A 17,894-nucleotide genomic window follows, 5' to 3' on the forward strand; every position below is an offset into this window, starting at 1 on the left:
CAAAAGTATTCAGCCCCCTTAAGTTAATACTTTGTAGTGCCAGCTTTTGCTGCAATTACAGCTGTAAGTCGCTTGGGGTATGTCTCTATCAGTTTTGCACATCGAGAGACTGACATTTTTTCCCATTCCTCCTTGCAAAACAGCTCGAGCTCAGTGAGGTTGGATGGAGAGCATTTGTGAACATCAGTTTTCAGTTCTTTCCACAGATTCTCGATTGGATTCAGGTCTGGACTTTGACTTGGCCATTCTAACACCTGGATATGTTTATTTTTGAACCATTCCATTGTAGATTTTGCTTTATGTTTTGGATCATTGTCTTGTTGGAAGACTAATCTCCGTCCCAGTCTCAGGTCTTTTGCAGACTCCATCAGGTTTTCTTCCAGAATGGTCCTGTATTTGGCTCCATCCATCTTCCCATCAATTTTAACCATCTTCCCTGTCCCTGCTGAAGAAAAGCAGGCCCAAACCATGATGCTGCCACCACCATGTTTGACAGTGGGGATAGGGTGTTCAGGGTGATGAGCTGTGTTGCTTTTACGCCAAACATAACGTTTTGCATTGTTGCCAAAAAGTTCGATTTTGGTTTCATCTGACCAGAGCACCTTCTTCCACATGTTTGGTGTGTCTCCCAGGTGGCTTGTGGCAACCTTTAAACAACACTTTTTATGGATATCTTTAAGAAATGGCTTTCTTCTTGCCACTCTTCCATAAAGGCCAGATTTGTGCAATATACGACTGATTGTTGTCCTATGGACAGAGTCTCCCACCTCAGCTGTAGATCTCTGCAGTTCATCCAGAGTGATCATGGGCCTCTTGGCTGCATCTCTGATCAGTCTTCTCCTTGTATGAGCTGAAAGTTGTGTCCCACTTGTTGTTGATTCTTCACAAAAAAAATACAGTTTTATATCTTTATGTTTGAAGCCTGAAATGTGGCAAAAGGTCGCAAAGTTCAAGGGGGCCGAATACTTTCGCAAGGCACTGTACATCTACATGGTGTATTGTTACACCATGTAGGAGCAGTATAGACCTTGTCTGTTCATTATATACATCTAAATTATGTATTGTTACACCATGTAGGAGCAGTATAGACCGAGTCTGTTCAATATATACATCTACATGATGTATTGTTACACCATGTAACAGCAGTATTGAGGTTAAAATTGGTGGACAAATTGTTGACACCCTTGATAATGATGAGCAACAATGACTCTATAAAATAAAGAATTAAAATACTGAGCTATAGTGTATGTAAAAAATAAAGGAAATTATATTATTTTATAGCAATACAATTGCTCAGAGAAAGAGATTTAGTTTATTATTATTATTAACATGTAATTCTCAAAGGTAGGGGTCTGAATTATTGCCACCCATGTTTTCAATACTCCAGTACTTTCCCCTTGGGAGGATAACGACACTCAAATGTTTTATGAGATTAGAGAACACATTGGGTGGGATCTTAGACCATTCTTCCAAACAGAATCTCTCCAGGTCCTTGATTTATTTTGTCTGCGCTTATGGACTGCCCTGTTAAATTCAAACCACAGGTTTTCAATGGAGTTCAAGTCCGAAGACTGAGATGGCCATAGAAAGTGTTGATTTTGTGCCCGATTAACCATTTCTTCGTGGATGTTGATTTGTCTTGCTAGAATATCAACTTATGGCCAAGTATCAGCCTCCTAGCAGAGAGGTAACCAGGTTTTGGGCTAAAATATCCTGGTAGTGGGTAAAGTTGATTTATTTAATACATACATTTTTGCTCATCTTTATCAAGGGTATCAATAACTAGGTGCTTATTTTGATATCTAGTTATTTGACTGAATCAGAAATACAGATTTGGAGTTGATGTAGAGTCTGTTTTAAATTCTCATAAAAAATCTGAACTAATCAAACACTTGTTGCTCTTTGTACGTGTTGAAATAATATTATTATTTAATGGAGAGGAAAAAAACGTTTCCCTAAACTGCTTTATAATATTATAATTCAATGAAGAAGACAAAAAGTTTTCCCTCCTCAACTCCTTTACTCCCCCCAAACAGCAGATGGCGATATGTGTATTTCAGGCGATGTTTCTAGTGTGACGTGTCATCTAGTGGACGGAACGCTTCTTCAACAACTGCAGCCACCTCGGTAGCTCGCTAGCCAACAAAGTCGGAACATTCAAGTTCTTTAGACAATTTCGTGGTTTATTTGCCACTGTGATTTAAACATACTTATGTGTAAACAACTAGCTACCCCATTTAATTTAATATTTACGTTGTAAGTCAGCTAGCTGGCTGGTTAAGTTAGCACTCGTCTAGTCGCTAATGCTAACAAGCGGTTATTCCCGACCATGAGTTCACGAAACTACTCTCCTCCTGATAAAGAAGAGGTCTGCTGGACGGAGAAAGAAGCTCTTGTGAAAGAAGAGAAGGAAGAGAAGGATGTTACAATACAAAAACAAGTAGAGGGTGAGGCTGTTACCGTGAAAGAAGAAGATGAAGACGCGTGTTTTGGAATGAAGGATGAAGAGGGGGAGATTACTGTCACACTAGAGGAGGACGAAGAAGAGAAGACTGGAGAACTGATTAACACCAGAAAATACAGTGAGTATTATCTTATAAAACAGGGACATTGATCTGATTAACACCAGTACATACAGTGAGTACTGTCTTATAAATCAAGGACACAAACTCTAGGACTCAAACTTGTTGAACTAATGTGTGATTTTTAAAAGGGCATTCTACACCTGAAAATGTTCATGATGTCCTCCAGTGATTAAAAAAAAACATATATAAATACAAAAGTTTTTTTTTAGACCACTGCAAACCTGAAGGAGTGAGTGATGTCATAGTAAGGCATTCAAGGAGTTAGCTTGATGGGAAGTCGTGATGTCATCCAATAGGTGACGGATCATTCATTATTCTTTTTGAAAATCCTTCCTGTTCTGTCAAGTTGGTTGTTGATCATAGCTAGAAAGCCATTTTCAAGTCTTGCCATAGACTTTCAAGACGATTTAAGTCCAAACTAACTAGGCCACTCAGGAACATTCAATGTCATCTTGGTAAACTCCTCCAGTGTAGATTTGGCCTTGCGGTTTAGGTTATTGTCCTATTAGTACAGTTTTTTGTATTCAGATCTCTGAAATGCACTCTACCTAGTGTTTCCTTATATTACGCTGGGAAAACAGTTTTCATGGGCACAGAAATCCTAAATAATTTCAGAGTATGCAAAATCCAATGGTTTTAACTGAGAGTCACCTTAACGTAGACTGTGTCTGTAGAATGTGTATAAGATGTATGGATTGAAGGTAGAAGCAGAAGTGTTTATTAGTTTACTTCAATTGGGGGATCGGCAGTAGGGTTTGCTGGGAATAATAATAAAGGTATATTCTTTTAAAAAGTATGTATGTCTATATAGGTATGTGTATGTATATAGGTGTATATATATGCATGCGTGTATGGATATATATATTTACCAAAAAAATATGGGGGATTGGAAATGATGCAGACAATTACATTGGAAGCAACATTCTTTCCGCAATATTAAGCTGATCCACCCTCTAAAAAAAGGAGAGTCACCTTAACTTTATTGACAACACCCAAATGGATACTGTCATTAGCGCGGTTCTTCAATAATTACACATCATTCTTAATACTGTAGCTGTTTAGTTACAGTCACATGTTCATCGGCTGATCCAGGAAATCATTTTCAAATGACAGTCACATGACAAACATCACGACATGCAACAACAATCAAATTGCTTCTTCATTCATTACTCTGGTAAAGACAGTTATGCTGTGCTCCACGTTGGATCCAACCATCCCTAACAAATTGATGTTTATAATGTTATTGTCTGCTTGATTTACTGTAGGGTCTCGTTTAGTCTGTTTGCACACATAGATAGCTCATAATGTGTATAGAACTGTTCCTTGATGTATAGGCTATTGTACAACACAGAGCTATTTTCTTATTCAGGACATTTAGAATGACAACACATTACAGAGTAGCCTAGTGGGATTATTCACAAAATTATCTTGTGATCAGGTTATGAAATGTCATGAAAAAATACAATTTAGTTTCCATGTTTCATCTGAAATATTAAATGATTTATGGTCCTAGGTGTATGTTATTTTTAAGGTGAAGTTATGGGTCGTACAGTAGGTCTATGGCAAGTATTACCAAACTGGGGTATACGCTATGCCGTCAGGGATACGCCAAATAAAAATGTGATACACATTTTTTTTAAATAATACATTTTCTTCACATTTTCAAACAGTCCATTTTTATTTTCCAACAGGGCTATACATTTGGTGAGGTTTTTTCCTCACCTGAGTGGCCTCATTTCACTGCCAAAAATAAAATTAAACCATCTAGTGTTCAGCACTATAACAACACAATCTCAAATACAGGTAGCCTAGTCAAATAATTACATTTACATTACATTTAAGTCATTTAGCAGACGCTCTTATCCAGAGCGACTTACAAATTGGTGCATTCATCTTATGACATCCAGTGGAACAGCCACTTTACAATAGTGCATCTAAATCTTTTAAGGGGGTGAGAAGGATTACTTTATCCTATCCTAGGTATTTCTTAAAGAGGTGGGGTTTCCGGTGTCTCCGGAAGGTGGTGATTGACTCCGCTGTCCTGGCGTCGTGAGGGAGTTTGTTCCACCATTGGGGGCCAGAGCAGCGAACAGTTTTGACTGGGCTGAGCGGGAACTGTACTTCCTCAGTGGTAGGGAGGCGAGCAGGCCAGAGGTGGATGAACGCAGTGCCCTTGTTTGGGTGTAGGGCCTGATCAGAGCCTGGAGGTACTGAGGTGCCGTTCCCCTCACAGCTCCGTAGGCAAGCACCATGGTCTCTTGTAGCGGATGCGAGATTCAACTGGAAGCCAGTGGAGAGAGCGGAGGAGCGGGGTGACGTGAGAGAACTTGGGAAGGTTGAACACCAGACGGGCTGCGGCGTTCTGGATGAGTTGTAGGGGTTTAATGGCACAGGCAGGAGCCCAGTCAACAGCGAGTTGCAGTAATCCAGACGGGAGATGACAAGTGCCTGGATTAGGACCTGCGCCGCTTCCTGTGTGAGGCAGGGTCGTACTCTGCGGATGTTGTAGAGCATGAACCTACAGGAACGGGCCACCGCCTTGATGTTAGTTGAGAACGACAGGGTGTTGTCCAGGATCACGCCAAGGTTCTTAGCGCTCTGGGAGGAGGACACAATGGAGTTGTCAACCGTGATGGTGAGATCATGGAACGGGCAGTCCTTCCCCGGGAGGAAGAGCAGCTCCGTCTTGCCGAGGTTCAGCTTGAGGTGGTGATCCGTCATCCACGCTGATATGTCTGCCAGACATGCAGAGATGCGATTTGCCACCTGGTCATCAGAAGGGGGAAAGGAGAAGATTAATTGTGTGTCGTCTGCATAGCAATGATAGGAGAGACCATGTGAGGTTATGACAGAGCCAAGTGACTTGGTGTATAGTGAGAATAGAAGAGGGCCTAGAACATAGCCCTGGGGGACACCAGTGGTGAGAGCGCGTGGTGAGGAGACAGATTCTCGCCACGCCACCTGGTAGGAGCGACCTGTCAGGTAGGACGCAATCCAAGCGTGGGCCGCGCCGGAGATGCCCAACTCGGAGAGGGTGGAGAGGAGGATCTGATGGTTCACAGTATCGAAGGCAGCCGATAGGTCTAGAAGGATGAGAGCAGAGGAGAGAGAGTTAGCTTTAGCAGTGCGGAGCGCCTCCGTGATACAGAGAAGAGCAGTCTCAGTTGAATGACTAGTCTTGAAACCTGACTGATTTGGATCAAGAAGGTCATTCTGAGAGAGATAGCGGGAGAGCTGGCCAAGGACGGCACGTTCAAGAGTTTTGGAGAGAAAAGAAAGAAGGGATACTGGTCTGTAGTTGTTGACATCGGAGGGATCGAGTGTAGGTTTTTTCAGAAGGGGTGCAACTCTCGCTCTCTTGAAGACGGAAGGGACGTAGCCAGCGGTCAGGGATGAGTTGATGAGCGAGGTGAGGTAAGGGAGAAGGTCTCCGGAAATGGTCTGGAGAAGAGAGGAGGGGATAGGGTCAAGCGGGCAGGTTGTTGGGCGGCCGGCCGTCACAAGACGCGAGATTTCATCTGGAGAGAGAGGGGAGAAAGAGGTCAGAGCACAGGGTAGGGCAGTGTGAGCAGAACCAGCATTGTCGTTTGACTTAGCAAACGAGGATCGGATGTCGTCGACCTTCTTATCAAAATGGTTGACGAAGTCATCTGCAGAGAGGGAGGAGGGGGAGGAGGATTCAGGAGGGAGGAGAAGGTGGCAAAGAGCTTCCTAGGGTTAGAGGCAGATGCTTAGAATTTAGAGTGGTAGAAAGTGGCTTTAGCAGCAGAGGCAGAGGAGGAAAATGTAGAGAGGAGGGAGCGAAAGGATGCCAGGTCCGCAGGGGAGGCGAGTTTTCCTCCATTTCCGCTCGGCTGCCCGGAGCCCTGTTCTGTGAGCTCGCAATGAGTCGTCGAGCCACGGAGCGGGAGGGGAGGACCGAGCCGGCCTGGAGGATAGGGGACATAGAGAGTCAAAGGATGCAGAAAGGGAGGAGAGGAGGGTTGAGGAGGCAGAATCAGGAGATAGGTTGGAGAAGGTTTGAGCAGAGGGAAGAGATGATAGGATGGAAGAGGAGAGAGTAGCGGGGGAGAGAGAGCGAAGGTTGGGACGGCGCGATACCATCCAGTAGGGGCAGTGTGGGAAGTGTTGGATGAGAGCGAGAGGGAAAAGGATACAAGGTAGTGGTCGGAGACTTGGAGGGGAGTTGCAATGAGGTTAGTGGAAGAACAGCATCTAGTAAAGATGAGGTCGAGCGTATTGCCTGCCTTGTGAGTGGGGGGAAGGTGAGAGGGTGAGGTCAAAGAGGAGAGGAGTGGAAAGAAGGAGGCAGAGAGGAATGAGTCAAAGGTAGACGTGGGGAGGTTAAAGTCGCCCAGAACTGTGAGAGGTGAGCCGTCCTCAGGAAAGGAGCTTATCAAGGCATCAAGCTCATTGATGAACTCTCCGAGGGAACCTGGAGGGCGATAAATGATAAGGATGTTAAGCTTGAAAGGGCTGGTAACTGTGACAGCATGGAATTCAAAGGAGGCGATAGGCAGATGGGTAAGGGAGAAAGAGAGAATGACCACTTGGGAGAGATGAGGATCCCGGTGCCACCACCCCGCTGACCAGAAGCTCTCGGGGTGTGCGAGAACACGTGGGCGGACGAAGAGAGAGCAGTAGGAGTAGCAGTGTTATCTGTGGTGATCCATGTTTCCGTCAGTGCCAAGAAGTCGAGGGACTGGAGGGAGGCATAGGCTGAGATGAACTCTGCCTTGTTGGCCGCAGATCGGCAGTTCCAGAAGCTACCGGAGACCTGGAACTCCACATGGGTCGTGCGCTGGGACCACCAGATTAGGGTGGCCGCGGCCACGCGGTGTGGAGCGTTTGTATGGTTTGTGCAGAGAGGAGAGAACAGGGATAGACAGACACATAGTTGACAGGCTACAGAAGAGGCTACGCTAATGCAAGGAGATAGGAATGACAAGTGGACTACACGTCTCGAATGTTCAGAAAGTTAAGCTTACGTAGCAAGAATCTTATTGACTAAAATGATTAAAATGATACAGTACTGCTGAAGTAGGCAAGCTGGCAGTGGCTGCGTTGTTGACTTTGTAGGCTAGCTGGCAGTGGCTGCGTTGTTGACACTACACTAATCAAGTCGTTCCGTTGAGTGTAATAGTTTCTACAGTGCTGCTATTCGGGGGCTAGCTGGCTAGCTAGCAGTGTTGATTACGTTACGTTGCGTTAAAAGAACGACAATAGACGGCTATGTAGCTAGCTATGTAGCTAGCTACGATCAAACAAATCAAACCGTTGTGCTGTAATGAAATGAAATGAAAATGTGATACTACCTGTGGAGTGAAGCGGAATGCGACCGGGTTGTTGAAGTTCTATTCGGTAGACGTTGGCGAGCTGTTGGCTAGCTAGCAGTGTCTCCTACGTTAAGGACGACAAATAGCTGGCTAGCTAACCTCGGTAAATTAAGATAATCACTCTAAGACTACACACTCTAAACTACACAATTATCTTGGATACGAAGACAGCAAAGACAACTATGTAGCTAGCTAACACTACACTAATCAAGTCGTTCAGTTGAGTGTAATAGTTTCTACAGTGCTGCTATTCGGTAGACGGTGGACGTTTGGTAGCTGGCTAGCTGCTGGGCAGATAGCAGTGTAGACTACGTTAGGACGACGAAATACGATAATTACGCAATTATCTTTGATACAAAGACGGCTATGTAGCTAGCTAAGAAGAAATTGCTAAGATTAGACAAATCAAACCGTTGTACTATAATGAAATGTAATGAAAAGTTATACTACCTGCGGACCGAAGTGCAGATGCGACCGCTCGCTCCAACCCGGAAGTAGTAACAAGAGTCAATCACATTAACCGTTACTCTCTCGCGGGAATTCTACTAACGGTCCATATATAGCCAAACGTAGCTGCTGCTCGTGTTGGTATCTGTACTGATGGCGCAAAAGCTATGACAGGGGAACATAGTGGAGTGGTAACACGCGTACAAGCGGTTTCTCCTGACGCCACTTGGGTACACTGCAGCATCCACCGAGATGCTCTTGCTGCCAAGGGAATGCCTGACAGCTTGAAAGACATTTTGGACATAACAGTGAAAATGGTTAACTTTGTTTAAGCAAGGCCCCTGAACTTGCATGTATTTTATGCACTATGCAATGATATGGGCAGTGACCATGTAACGCTTTTACAACATACAGAAGTGCGCTGGTTATCAAGGGGCAAAGTATTGACACGTTTTTTAAAATTGAGAGACGAGCTTAAAGTTTTCTTTACTGAGTATAATTTTCACTTGTCTGACCGCTTGCATGATGACGAGTTTCTCACACGACTGGCCTATCTGGGTGATGTTTTTTCTCACCTGAATGATCTGAACCTAGGATTACAGGGACTCTCCGCAACAATATTCAATGTGCAGGACAAAATTGAGGCTATGATTAAAGAAGTAGGAGCTCTTCTGTCTCCGTTAACAAGGACAACACACATGTCTTTCCATTATTGTATGATTTTTTTGTGTGCAAATTAACTCAAGCTTACGGACAATGTCAAATGTGATGTAGCGAAACACCTGAGTGAGTTGGCTGCGCAATTTTGCAGGTACTTTCCCGAAACGGATGACACAAACAACTGGATTCATTATCCCTTTCATGCCATGCCTCCAGTCCACTTACCGCAATCTGAACAAGAAAACCTCATCGAAATTGCAACAAGCAGTTCTGTGAAAATGTAATTTAATCACAAGCCACTGCCAGATTTCTGGATAGGTCTGCGTTCAGAGTATCCTGCCTTGGCAAATCGCGCTGTTAAGACACCCGATACCCTTTGCTACCACGTACCTATGTGAGAGTGGATTCCCTCACTAGCATGACAACTAAATACAGGCACAGATCACAGTTGTGACAAACTTATGTTTAATAAATGTATTGTATAGTGTGTGTGTGGCAGGCTTACAATGATGGCAAAAAACAACATTTGAGATTGCGCTGACCCTGGTGCAAGAGGGGGTACGAAGTTGCAAGTTGAATGCTTGAAGGGGTACGGGACTATAAAAAGTTTGGGAACCACTGTTCTACAGTATTGGTATAACTAGTGGTTTCCTCATTAGCATGGCGGAGTTTCTGCAACCAAGTTGTGTGTGCATTGCCCTCATGCTGCAATTTTAGCAAACACAGAAAAAGGCCTATATTGGAGACCAATAGTTGTCAGGCACACTGCTTTGGATTGCAACAACTTTAATAACTTATTTCTAGTTACTACTAAAGTGAAAACAAGACAAAATATGGCTTGTTCCTAACATGACTGTCTTAATTGTCAAATAATTTGACAGACATCATTTGTTGTACAACTTCATGGGTATGCTCTGGGCATCACTTTTTACCTCAAATAAACAGTGGATTTCTGCTGTTGTGGGCCTTTAACCATCTGTCTGACTTTGTCATTCACACAGGAGAGAGACGGGACAATCGTGGATCCTCTGGGGAGCCTCAACAACATCATGATGCTGACGAGGCAGAGAAAAGTCTCTCCAGATCAGAACTCCTCAAGAAACACCAGCGAGTACACACAGGAGAGAAATCCTTCTGCTGCTCTGACTGTGGGAAAATATTAAACTCTTCAGTAGACCTTAAGATACATCAAATAATTCACACTGGAGAGAAACTTTCTAGGTGTGATCAATGTGGGAAGAGTTTCGGCACATCTGGCTGTCTGACAAAACACCAGAGAACACACACAGGAGAGAAGTCTTATAGCTGTGATCAATGTGGGAAGAGTTTTACGACATCTAGCTATCTAACTATACACCAGAGAACACACACAGGAGAGAAATTGTATAGCTGTAGTCAGTGTGGGAAGAGTTTTACTCATTCAACCAGCCTGATATCACACCAGAGAACACACACAGGAGAGAAACCTTATAGCTGTCGTCAATGTGGGAAGAGTTTTGGTACATCTGGCTGTCTAGCAACACACCAGAGAACACACACAGGAGAGAAACCTTATAGCTGTCGTCAATGTGGGAAGAGTTTTGGTACATCTGGCTGTCTAGCAACACACCAGAGAACACACACAGGAGAGAAACCTTATAGCTGTACTCAATGTGGGAAGAGTTTTACTCATTCAACCAGCCTGATATCACACCAGAGAACACACACAGGAGAGAAACCTTATAGCTGTGGTCAATGTGGGAAGAGTTTCACTCAGTCAACCAGTCTGACATCACACCAGAGAACACACACAGGAGAGAAACCCTGTAGCTGTGCTGAATGTGGGAAGAGTTTTACTCAGCTAAGCAGCCTGATATCACACCAGAGAACACACACAGGAGAGAAACCGTATAGCTGTAATCAATGTGGGAAGAGTTTTGCTTCATCTGGCATTCTGACTGTACACCAGAGAATACACACAGGCGAGAAACCTTATTGCTGTGATCAATGTGGGAGGAGTTTTACTCAGCTAAGCAGCCTGGTATCTCACCAGAGAACACACACAGGAGAGAAACCTCACAGCTGTAATCAATGTGGGAAGAGATACTCTGATAAAAGATCTCTGACTAAACATCAGAAAATACATGTAGTTGTTTCATGATATCAATGAAATAATGTAGAATGTTTTTAATATTGTGGAAGTATTTTAGTCACAATAAAGAATGTTTTAACATTGTAGGAGCAGTATTTTAAGGAATGTCAGAATGTAGAACCCTAAACTTTTGCTCTGAATTGAAAGAGTACTATTTAGCAAAAATAGAGTTGTGTTACACTTACAACTTTGGTGACCCACTTGAATCAAAATGCAACACTTCAAAATGTTTAGGTTTACAATATATCCCAAACTGTTTCTACATATTGGTTATTGTGTTTTGACATTGCACTATTCCCATGAGCAAAATGTAATTGGAAAGACGTTGAAAATAACACTATGCCCGATGTCCAATATATGTTCGGTTGAAAGTGAAAGTTGAGAAGATGTATTTTCTGGTTGTTTTTTCAATGACTTGAAAACAACTTAATTTCAAGGTACTTGCAGCCTATACACATGGACGCAGTGACAGCATGGAATCCCCCCCCCCCACGTTCAGCTGGAAGGTGGCGCATGGAACGCAAAAATATTCCTAAAAATATTTAACCTCCACACATTAACAAGTCCAATAGCTCAAATGAAATATAAACAACTTGTTTATCTACCCAGCAAGTCAGATTTCTAAAATGTTTTACGGCGAAAACATAGCACATATTTATGTCAAACCACCACCGCAGACATAGCTCATTTGCATAGCCAAGTTGGAAAAAATATGCAATCAACAAACGCAGGATTAAAAGAAAAATAATTTCACTAACCTTTTGAAATCTTCATCAGATGACAGTAATATAACATGTTACACAGTACATTTATGTTTTTTTTTCAATAATATGCTATATATATCCATAAATCTCTGTTTACATTGATGCATCGTTCAAAAAATGCTATTCAAATGTCCTGAGAAATGACGATAGCTCCGGCAGATAACGTCAGCTAACAAGGAATACACATCATAAACTTTGACTAAATATGCATGTTCTACATATATATAGTTAGATACACTTCTTCTGAATGCAATCGCTGTGTTACATTTATTTTTAATGTTACAGGTTTCGTTCACTAGGCTATACTATGAGTGGCGCTCAAAAAGTAGCATTATGGCTCCTCTATCTTGGAGTCCACATAAACCCAAATTTACCACATAAATATTCCCTTACCTTTGCTGTTTTTCCATCAAAAAACCTGGAAGGAATTATACTTACCAAAAACAGCTTTTAGTTTTGGAGTCTGTGTCTTTCGGTTCTCAAAAACGACACATTTCGGTTGAAATGTAGCCAAAAGTCAAGTGGATGCGCACCAAAACGTCGAACTTACATATTATATGTCGATTAAACTTGTCAAACTAACTTCATAATCAAGCTTTAACATGTTATAAAGGTGTACAGCAATCGTGAGGACGAACAGAAACACAGGCACCGTTTAATCGATCTTGGAAAAAAGACAGGACTTGACCAGAGCGTGCATAAAAGTGACCTGTTTTTTCGCGTGACCGAAAGGTTTCGGCCAGCCAAAACTCTCGTGAGCGCGCGATTCTCACAATGAGAAGCCCCATTGAAAGCTGAGATCACGCTGAAGGCAGAGAGACTGTTCCCAGAACTGTAACTGCTTGGGAGGGTGGGGGCGATGACGTCAAAGTTGGGCCAACTTTTCTGATCACAAGAGAGAGTTTGGGAGAATGACTGCCCTGAGAGCTCTGCTTTACATACAGACATAATTTAAACGGTTTTAGAAGCTTTAGAGTGTTTTCTATTCAATAATATTTTTTATTTGCATATATTAGCAACTTTTGACCAAAAAAAAATATGTTTACTATGGGCACGCAATTACTCCAGCGGGGGCAGTAGACAGCCCTATCCCCATGAGGTTCAAAAGGGTCTACATTTGTTTTTGATATTCATATTTACAATTCATGTAACATTTAGTCATTATTTATGCAACCAACTGACAATTTATGGGTACAATTATATTGAAATTGTTATCCTGCTTTTAGAATATCAGGGTTCATTCTCAGATGTGCCAACCCAAATGTTCTGTAGCATGACATTGGGGACTGGGCCCCGATCCAACAACATGCCTGTCGAGATATTGCAGGAGTTTGCTCTTGAAATCAGACACGACTAATACAATTTGATTTGTGTTTTGTTTGTGCTCCTTCCAAGGGGACGAGAGTGAGTTTCAGGAAGACAAGATTTCTAGAAGCTACTGAGTTTTAGGATTCTATAGAAAGAAAAATAACGAAAATTATATGATTGTATATTATAATTTAGAAGTATGTGTTTTTTCTTGTTTTTAATTGTTGACAGCAAGTTTTCTGTTGGTGGTGAGCAAACTTGGCCAACAAAAATATAGGCTATATTTGTTGTCTTAAGGGGGATGGTAATTACAGGTTTTGGTTTTTCCATGTATTTTTGGAGGTTGGACTTTAGCACGTATAGCTCGTTAGCACGTAGGACACACTGATTGGTGTCACCTCGTTAGTCAGTATGTGTTACACCTGTGCTGGCTGGCTTGTCCATCTCGTTAGTGGGAAGGTGTTTCACCTGAGCTGGTCCAGGTTCTATTTAAGAGTGTCTGGCCCAGTGCTCCAGTTGTCTTGATAGATGTGGAGAGTCAACACCTTTAGTTGCTCCACCGTTTTGGTCAAAGATGTTTTCTTTTCAGGTTGAAGTTTTTGTACTGAAGAGAGCCTTATTTTGAAGAAGAAAAAAAAATGAATCCAAACAAGCAAACCAGGTCGGTTCCGGGGACTGGTATAGCAAATACCGTAAGATTTTCATGGACTGAAAAGGAGATGGTGCCTTGGGGCAGGGAAACTTTTGGAAGGACCATATTGATGGGATGCCTCAAGATAGAGGTGAAGGAAGTGCTCTGCCTCCAAGGCAACCCAAATGAAAAAGGTTTTGATGTGACATTTTACAAGGAAGAGAAACATGATGACGTATTGAAGATGGCAAAGGAAGCGGGAAAAAAAGGACCCCTGTGCCATTATGCGGTGACCAGCCTGGCAAAGAACAACTTCAGGGTGGTCACCGTAAACATGTACAATCCGCAGGATGAAGAAGTACATGTACAATGTAGGATGTACAAAGAACATGTACAATGTGAAGGATGAAGAAGTGAGGGCCTTTCTGGGGAGATACATGGACAATATCTCCTCAGCGAGGTACCTCAGGGACTCCCTGGGTTTCTGGGACGGGAGAAGAGGTTTCCAGGCGTTACTCAGGGAGTCCCCGAAGAATGAGGATGGCTACCTCCATCCTCCGGCGATGTTCTCCCTGGGGGCTGACAGGGGAACACTCTACTATGCACGTCAGCCCCCGTTCTGCAGGCGTTGTATGTCCTATGGCCATATCCTTGCCTCGTGCAGCGCCAAGAGGTGTCGATTTTGTGGGTCAGAAGAGCACGAGACCAAGGAATGTGACGAGCCCAAGGCTTGCCACAGGTGTGGCTCAAGAGCACACCTGTGGCGTGATTGCCCGTCTCGTCACAGGTCATACGCGTCTGCAGCTGGGGGAGGAGCGGGGGATGGGGGGAGGAAAGAGAGGACGCACGCGGATTGTACGGATGGAACAGGGGAAAGGACGGAGAAGGACGAAGAAGGGAAGAAGGAAGAGGCGAAAAGAAAGAGGAGTGAAGATGGAAAGAAGGAAAAAGAAGGAGAGAAGAAAAAAGAAGGCGGAAGAACGGGAAGGAGCGGAGTAGAGGGAGAGTGGGACAGTGGTGCGAGAAGGAGTGGAAGAGGGAGCGGTGACAGTGACGGGGACGGAGGGAGGTGTGGAGATCGGAGGGGAGGGGGTGGGAGGGGAGACGGGGGAAAGGAGTGGGGGACAGCCTGCCAGGCTTCCTCGAGGTCGAAATTAGGGATTTGGTGGAGGATTTAGCGGGGATGGGACGTTGTGTCTCCCCGCTACCTCCTTCACCAAAGAAGAAAGGGATGAAGAGGGGGAGCTTGGCAGGAAGTGAGAGGGAGGGGGGTGTGGAGGGGGGGGGGCTAAGAGAGTGGCGGGGGGAGGGGAGGGTAATTTGTCCTCCCGGTTTGCCTCAGTCCCTTGCATTTTAGTGGATGACTCCAGTGAGGGGTCGGTGGGCTGTTTGCTGCACACTACTCCGGCAATGGTCGGTCCTACATGGCGCAACTCCAGGAGGGTTGCGCGGAGGCTCGACTACATTTTTGTATCCAGGTCTTTTGGTCAGTGGTCTGGGCGGTTGTTGCCTGTTTTCTTCACTGATCACGACGGGGTGTTCCTGCAGGTGGGGTTGCCAGTCTGCCTCTTCGGTGGGAGGTACTGGAAGTTAGATCGGGATATACTGGAGGAGCAGGCTTTCGTTGACGCATTTCTTTGTTTCTTTCGGAGGCTTGACGGCCTCCGGTCCATGTGCGAGGGGGTGTTAGAGTGGTGGGATTTAGTTAAGGGGAGGATAAGGGCTTTTATAATAGGATATTGTAGAAGGAAAAAAAGGGAGGAAAGGAGGGAGGTGGATCGTATCCAAAGGTTAATTGAACTCGAGTACGAGGCAGGCAACCTCGGCGGGTCGATTGACTGGGAGAGATTTTCAGCCCTAAAGGCGCAGCTCAGGGAGCTGCAGGAGCAGAAGGCTCGAGCTTTCCTGGAGCGTGCGCATAGTGGCTTTCTAGAACATAATGAGACTTGTTCCGCTATGTTCTTTAAGTCGGTTAGGGCCAGGCAGAGTAGGAAGGTAATGCATGGAGTTAGGGAAGAAAATGGTAGTATAGTAAGTAAACCAGAGGAAATGGTCAGGGTGACAACTGATCATTTCCAAGGTTTATTTAAGGAAAGGGAAATAGATGTAGAGCAGGGAAACGTGTTTTAGAACACTTGTCCCGGCGGTTGCCAGAGGACATTAGAGACATGATGGAGGCCCAGATCTCACTAGAAGAGGTTGAGAGCGCTCTTAGGAGGATGGGAAAAGGGAAGGTGCCTGGGATGGATGGGCTGCCGGCTGAGTTTTACCTCAAGTTTTGGGGTATACTTGGACCAGTGGTTCTCGAAGTCTTGAAGGCCATCCTTGAGACGGGGGTCCCGGGGGGATCAATGGCTGTTGGTGTGCTGTCACTTCTTTATAAGAAGGGGGAAGCAACTGACCTTGGCAACTGGCGGCCATTGACCATGCTGTGCGTAGATTACAAGATTCTTGCAAAGATTTTAGCAGACCGGTTGCGCACAGCCCTTCCCTACGTCGTCCACGAAGATCAGACGTGCGGGGTAGAGGGCCGCTCTATAAGATGGAACCTACAGTTGATCAGGGATTCCATGGCTTGGGTTGAAGATATGGGCTGCCTTTAATGGTAGCAGTGCTAGATCAGGCGAAAGCTTTTGATCGCGTGAATAGATCTTTTCTATTCAGGGTGTTAGGTAGATTAGGATTTGGGGAGAAGTTTATAGGATGGATCCGTACTTTATATGTCGGAGCGGGGTGTCGAGTTAGTGTAAATAGTCACTTAGGTGACGTTTTTGACCTCTCGTCTGGGGTCAGGCAGGGATGCCCACTCTCGGCTCTCCTCTTCGTTCTGTACATGGAGCCTCTGGGGGCTGCCATTATGGCAGACACAGGGGTGGAAGGCTTGTTGATCCCTGGAAGTAGTGGGCTGCGTGTTAAAATGTACGCCGACGACACTTCCTTGCTGTTGTGCAAGGACTCGTGCCTGACAAGGTCCCTTGCCATCTTTGGGGATTTCACCCGAGCGTCGGGAGCAGTTCTGAACCATGCAAAGTCTTCCGTCAAGTTTTTCGGAAGATGGCGCGGTAGAACGGATGTGCCTGGGGGGTTATCTCTCTGTGAAGGGGCCCTGAGGATTCTCGGGTTCATTTTGAGACCTCCGGCTCAGCGACGCTAAACTGGAACATGCGTATCGCAGTGGTACAGAGGAAGCTAGCAATGTGGAAGGCTAGGTATTTGTCTTTTATGGGCAAAGTCCTGGTCCTAAAGGTGGATGTGTTGCCGTCTCTTTTGTATTTGGCATACATCTACCCATTGCCGGCTTGTCTGAGGAGGCCTCTAGTGAGGCTTGTGTTTCAGTTTATGTGGAGTGGCAGGTGCGAGTGGGTCACCAGGGCACGCATGATCTGTCCCATCGGGGGGAGGGAGGTAGGGGGTACCACATTTCCCCCTCAAGCTGGACTAAATTTTCTTTCTTGTTAGCGGAGCTTGCTCAGCCAGTGATACACCCGTCCGGTTACCTCCTGCGGGTGTTCTTCTCGTATCAGGCGAGAAGCGTAATGGTGTGGTCTAACGCGGGTCCTCGGGCGGAACAGCTGCCGTGGCACTTTGGTCATGCGGCCAAGTGGCTGCGTGCGCACCCCGAGGTTGAAGTTGCCCGAGTAGGTTTAGACCACAGGCACCTGTACGAGGAGGTCAGGCAGGCAGAGAGTCCTGCGCCCGTAGCGGGCATCTCGTCAGTGGTCTGGGAGGGAGTGCAGGCGCGGGGCCTGGACAACGGGCTCAAGGACCTGAATTGGTTGAGCCTTCATAAGCGTTTGCCGGTACTTTCCATCTTGTACCGGTATAGTTTGGTGCAATCACCCACCTATCCAAGATCCTCTTGTGGCAGGGAGGAGACTGTGCGCCATGCCTTCTGGGACTGTGCCTTTGCTGGACTAGTCTGGGCTAGGGCACGGGTGATGCTAGTTGTGGTTAGGAGTGATTTTGTTTTGACATGGGCTAGGCTAGAGAGAGGCGTAGGGAGAGCAAAGGGAACGGATAGGGACAGGTTTC

At 45.0% G+C, this 17,894-nt stretch overlaps 3 protein-coding genes across 4 annotated transcripts in view; 2 read left to right on the forward strand and 1 right to left on the reverse strand.

The window, feature by feature from the left end:
• Positions 1-17,894, forward strand: part of LOC127916587 (uncharacterized) — a 184,401-nt gene that overhangs the window by 161,132 nt on the left and 5,375 nt on the right. The window lies entirely within an intron of this gene.
• The window catches only part of LOC118370066 (gastrula zinc finger protein XlCGF17.1-like), a 246,728-nt gene that overhangs the window by 66,962 nt on the left and 161,872 nt on the right, over positions 1-17,894 (reverse strand). The window lies entirely within an intron of this gene.
• LOC127916583 (zinc finger protein 501-like) lies at positions 2,063-11,243 on the forward strand. The gene is made up of 2 exons (XM_052498873.1): positions 2,063-2,582; positions 10,030-11,243. The coding sequence occupies exons 1-2, from the start codon at positions 2,330-2,332 to the stop codon at positions 11,166-11,168; spliced, it is 1,392 nt and encodes a 463-aa protein (XP_052354833.1). The 5' UTR covers positions 2,063-2,329; the 3' UTR covers positions 11,169-11,243.

Source organism: Oncorhynchus keta, chromosome 37, assembly GCF_023373465.1.
Source record: "Oncorhynchus keta strain PuntledgeMale-10-30-2019 chromosome 37, Oket_V2, whole genome shotgun sequence".
NCBI classification, from domain to species: domain Eukaryota; kingdom Metazoa; phylum Chordata; class Actinopteri; order Salmoniformes; family Salmonidae; genus Oncorhynchus; species Oncorhynchus keta.

Coding starts and splice junctions, on each gene's coding strand:
- LOC127916583 (XM_052498873.1), top strand. CDS start 2,330: ATGAGTTCACGAAACTACTCTCCTCCTGATAAAGAAGAGGTCTGCTGG. Junction 2,583..10,029: donor GATTAACACCAGAAAATACA/GTGAGTATTATC, acceptor TCATTCACACAG/GAGAGAGACGGGACAATCGT.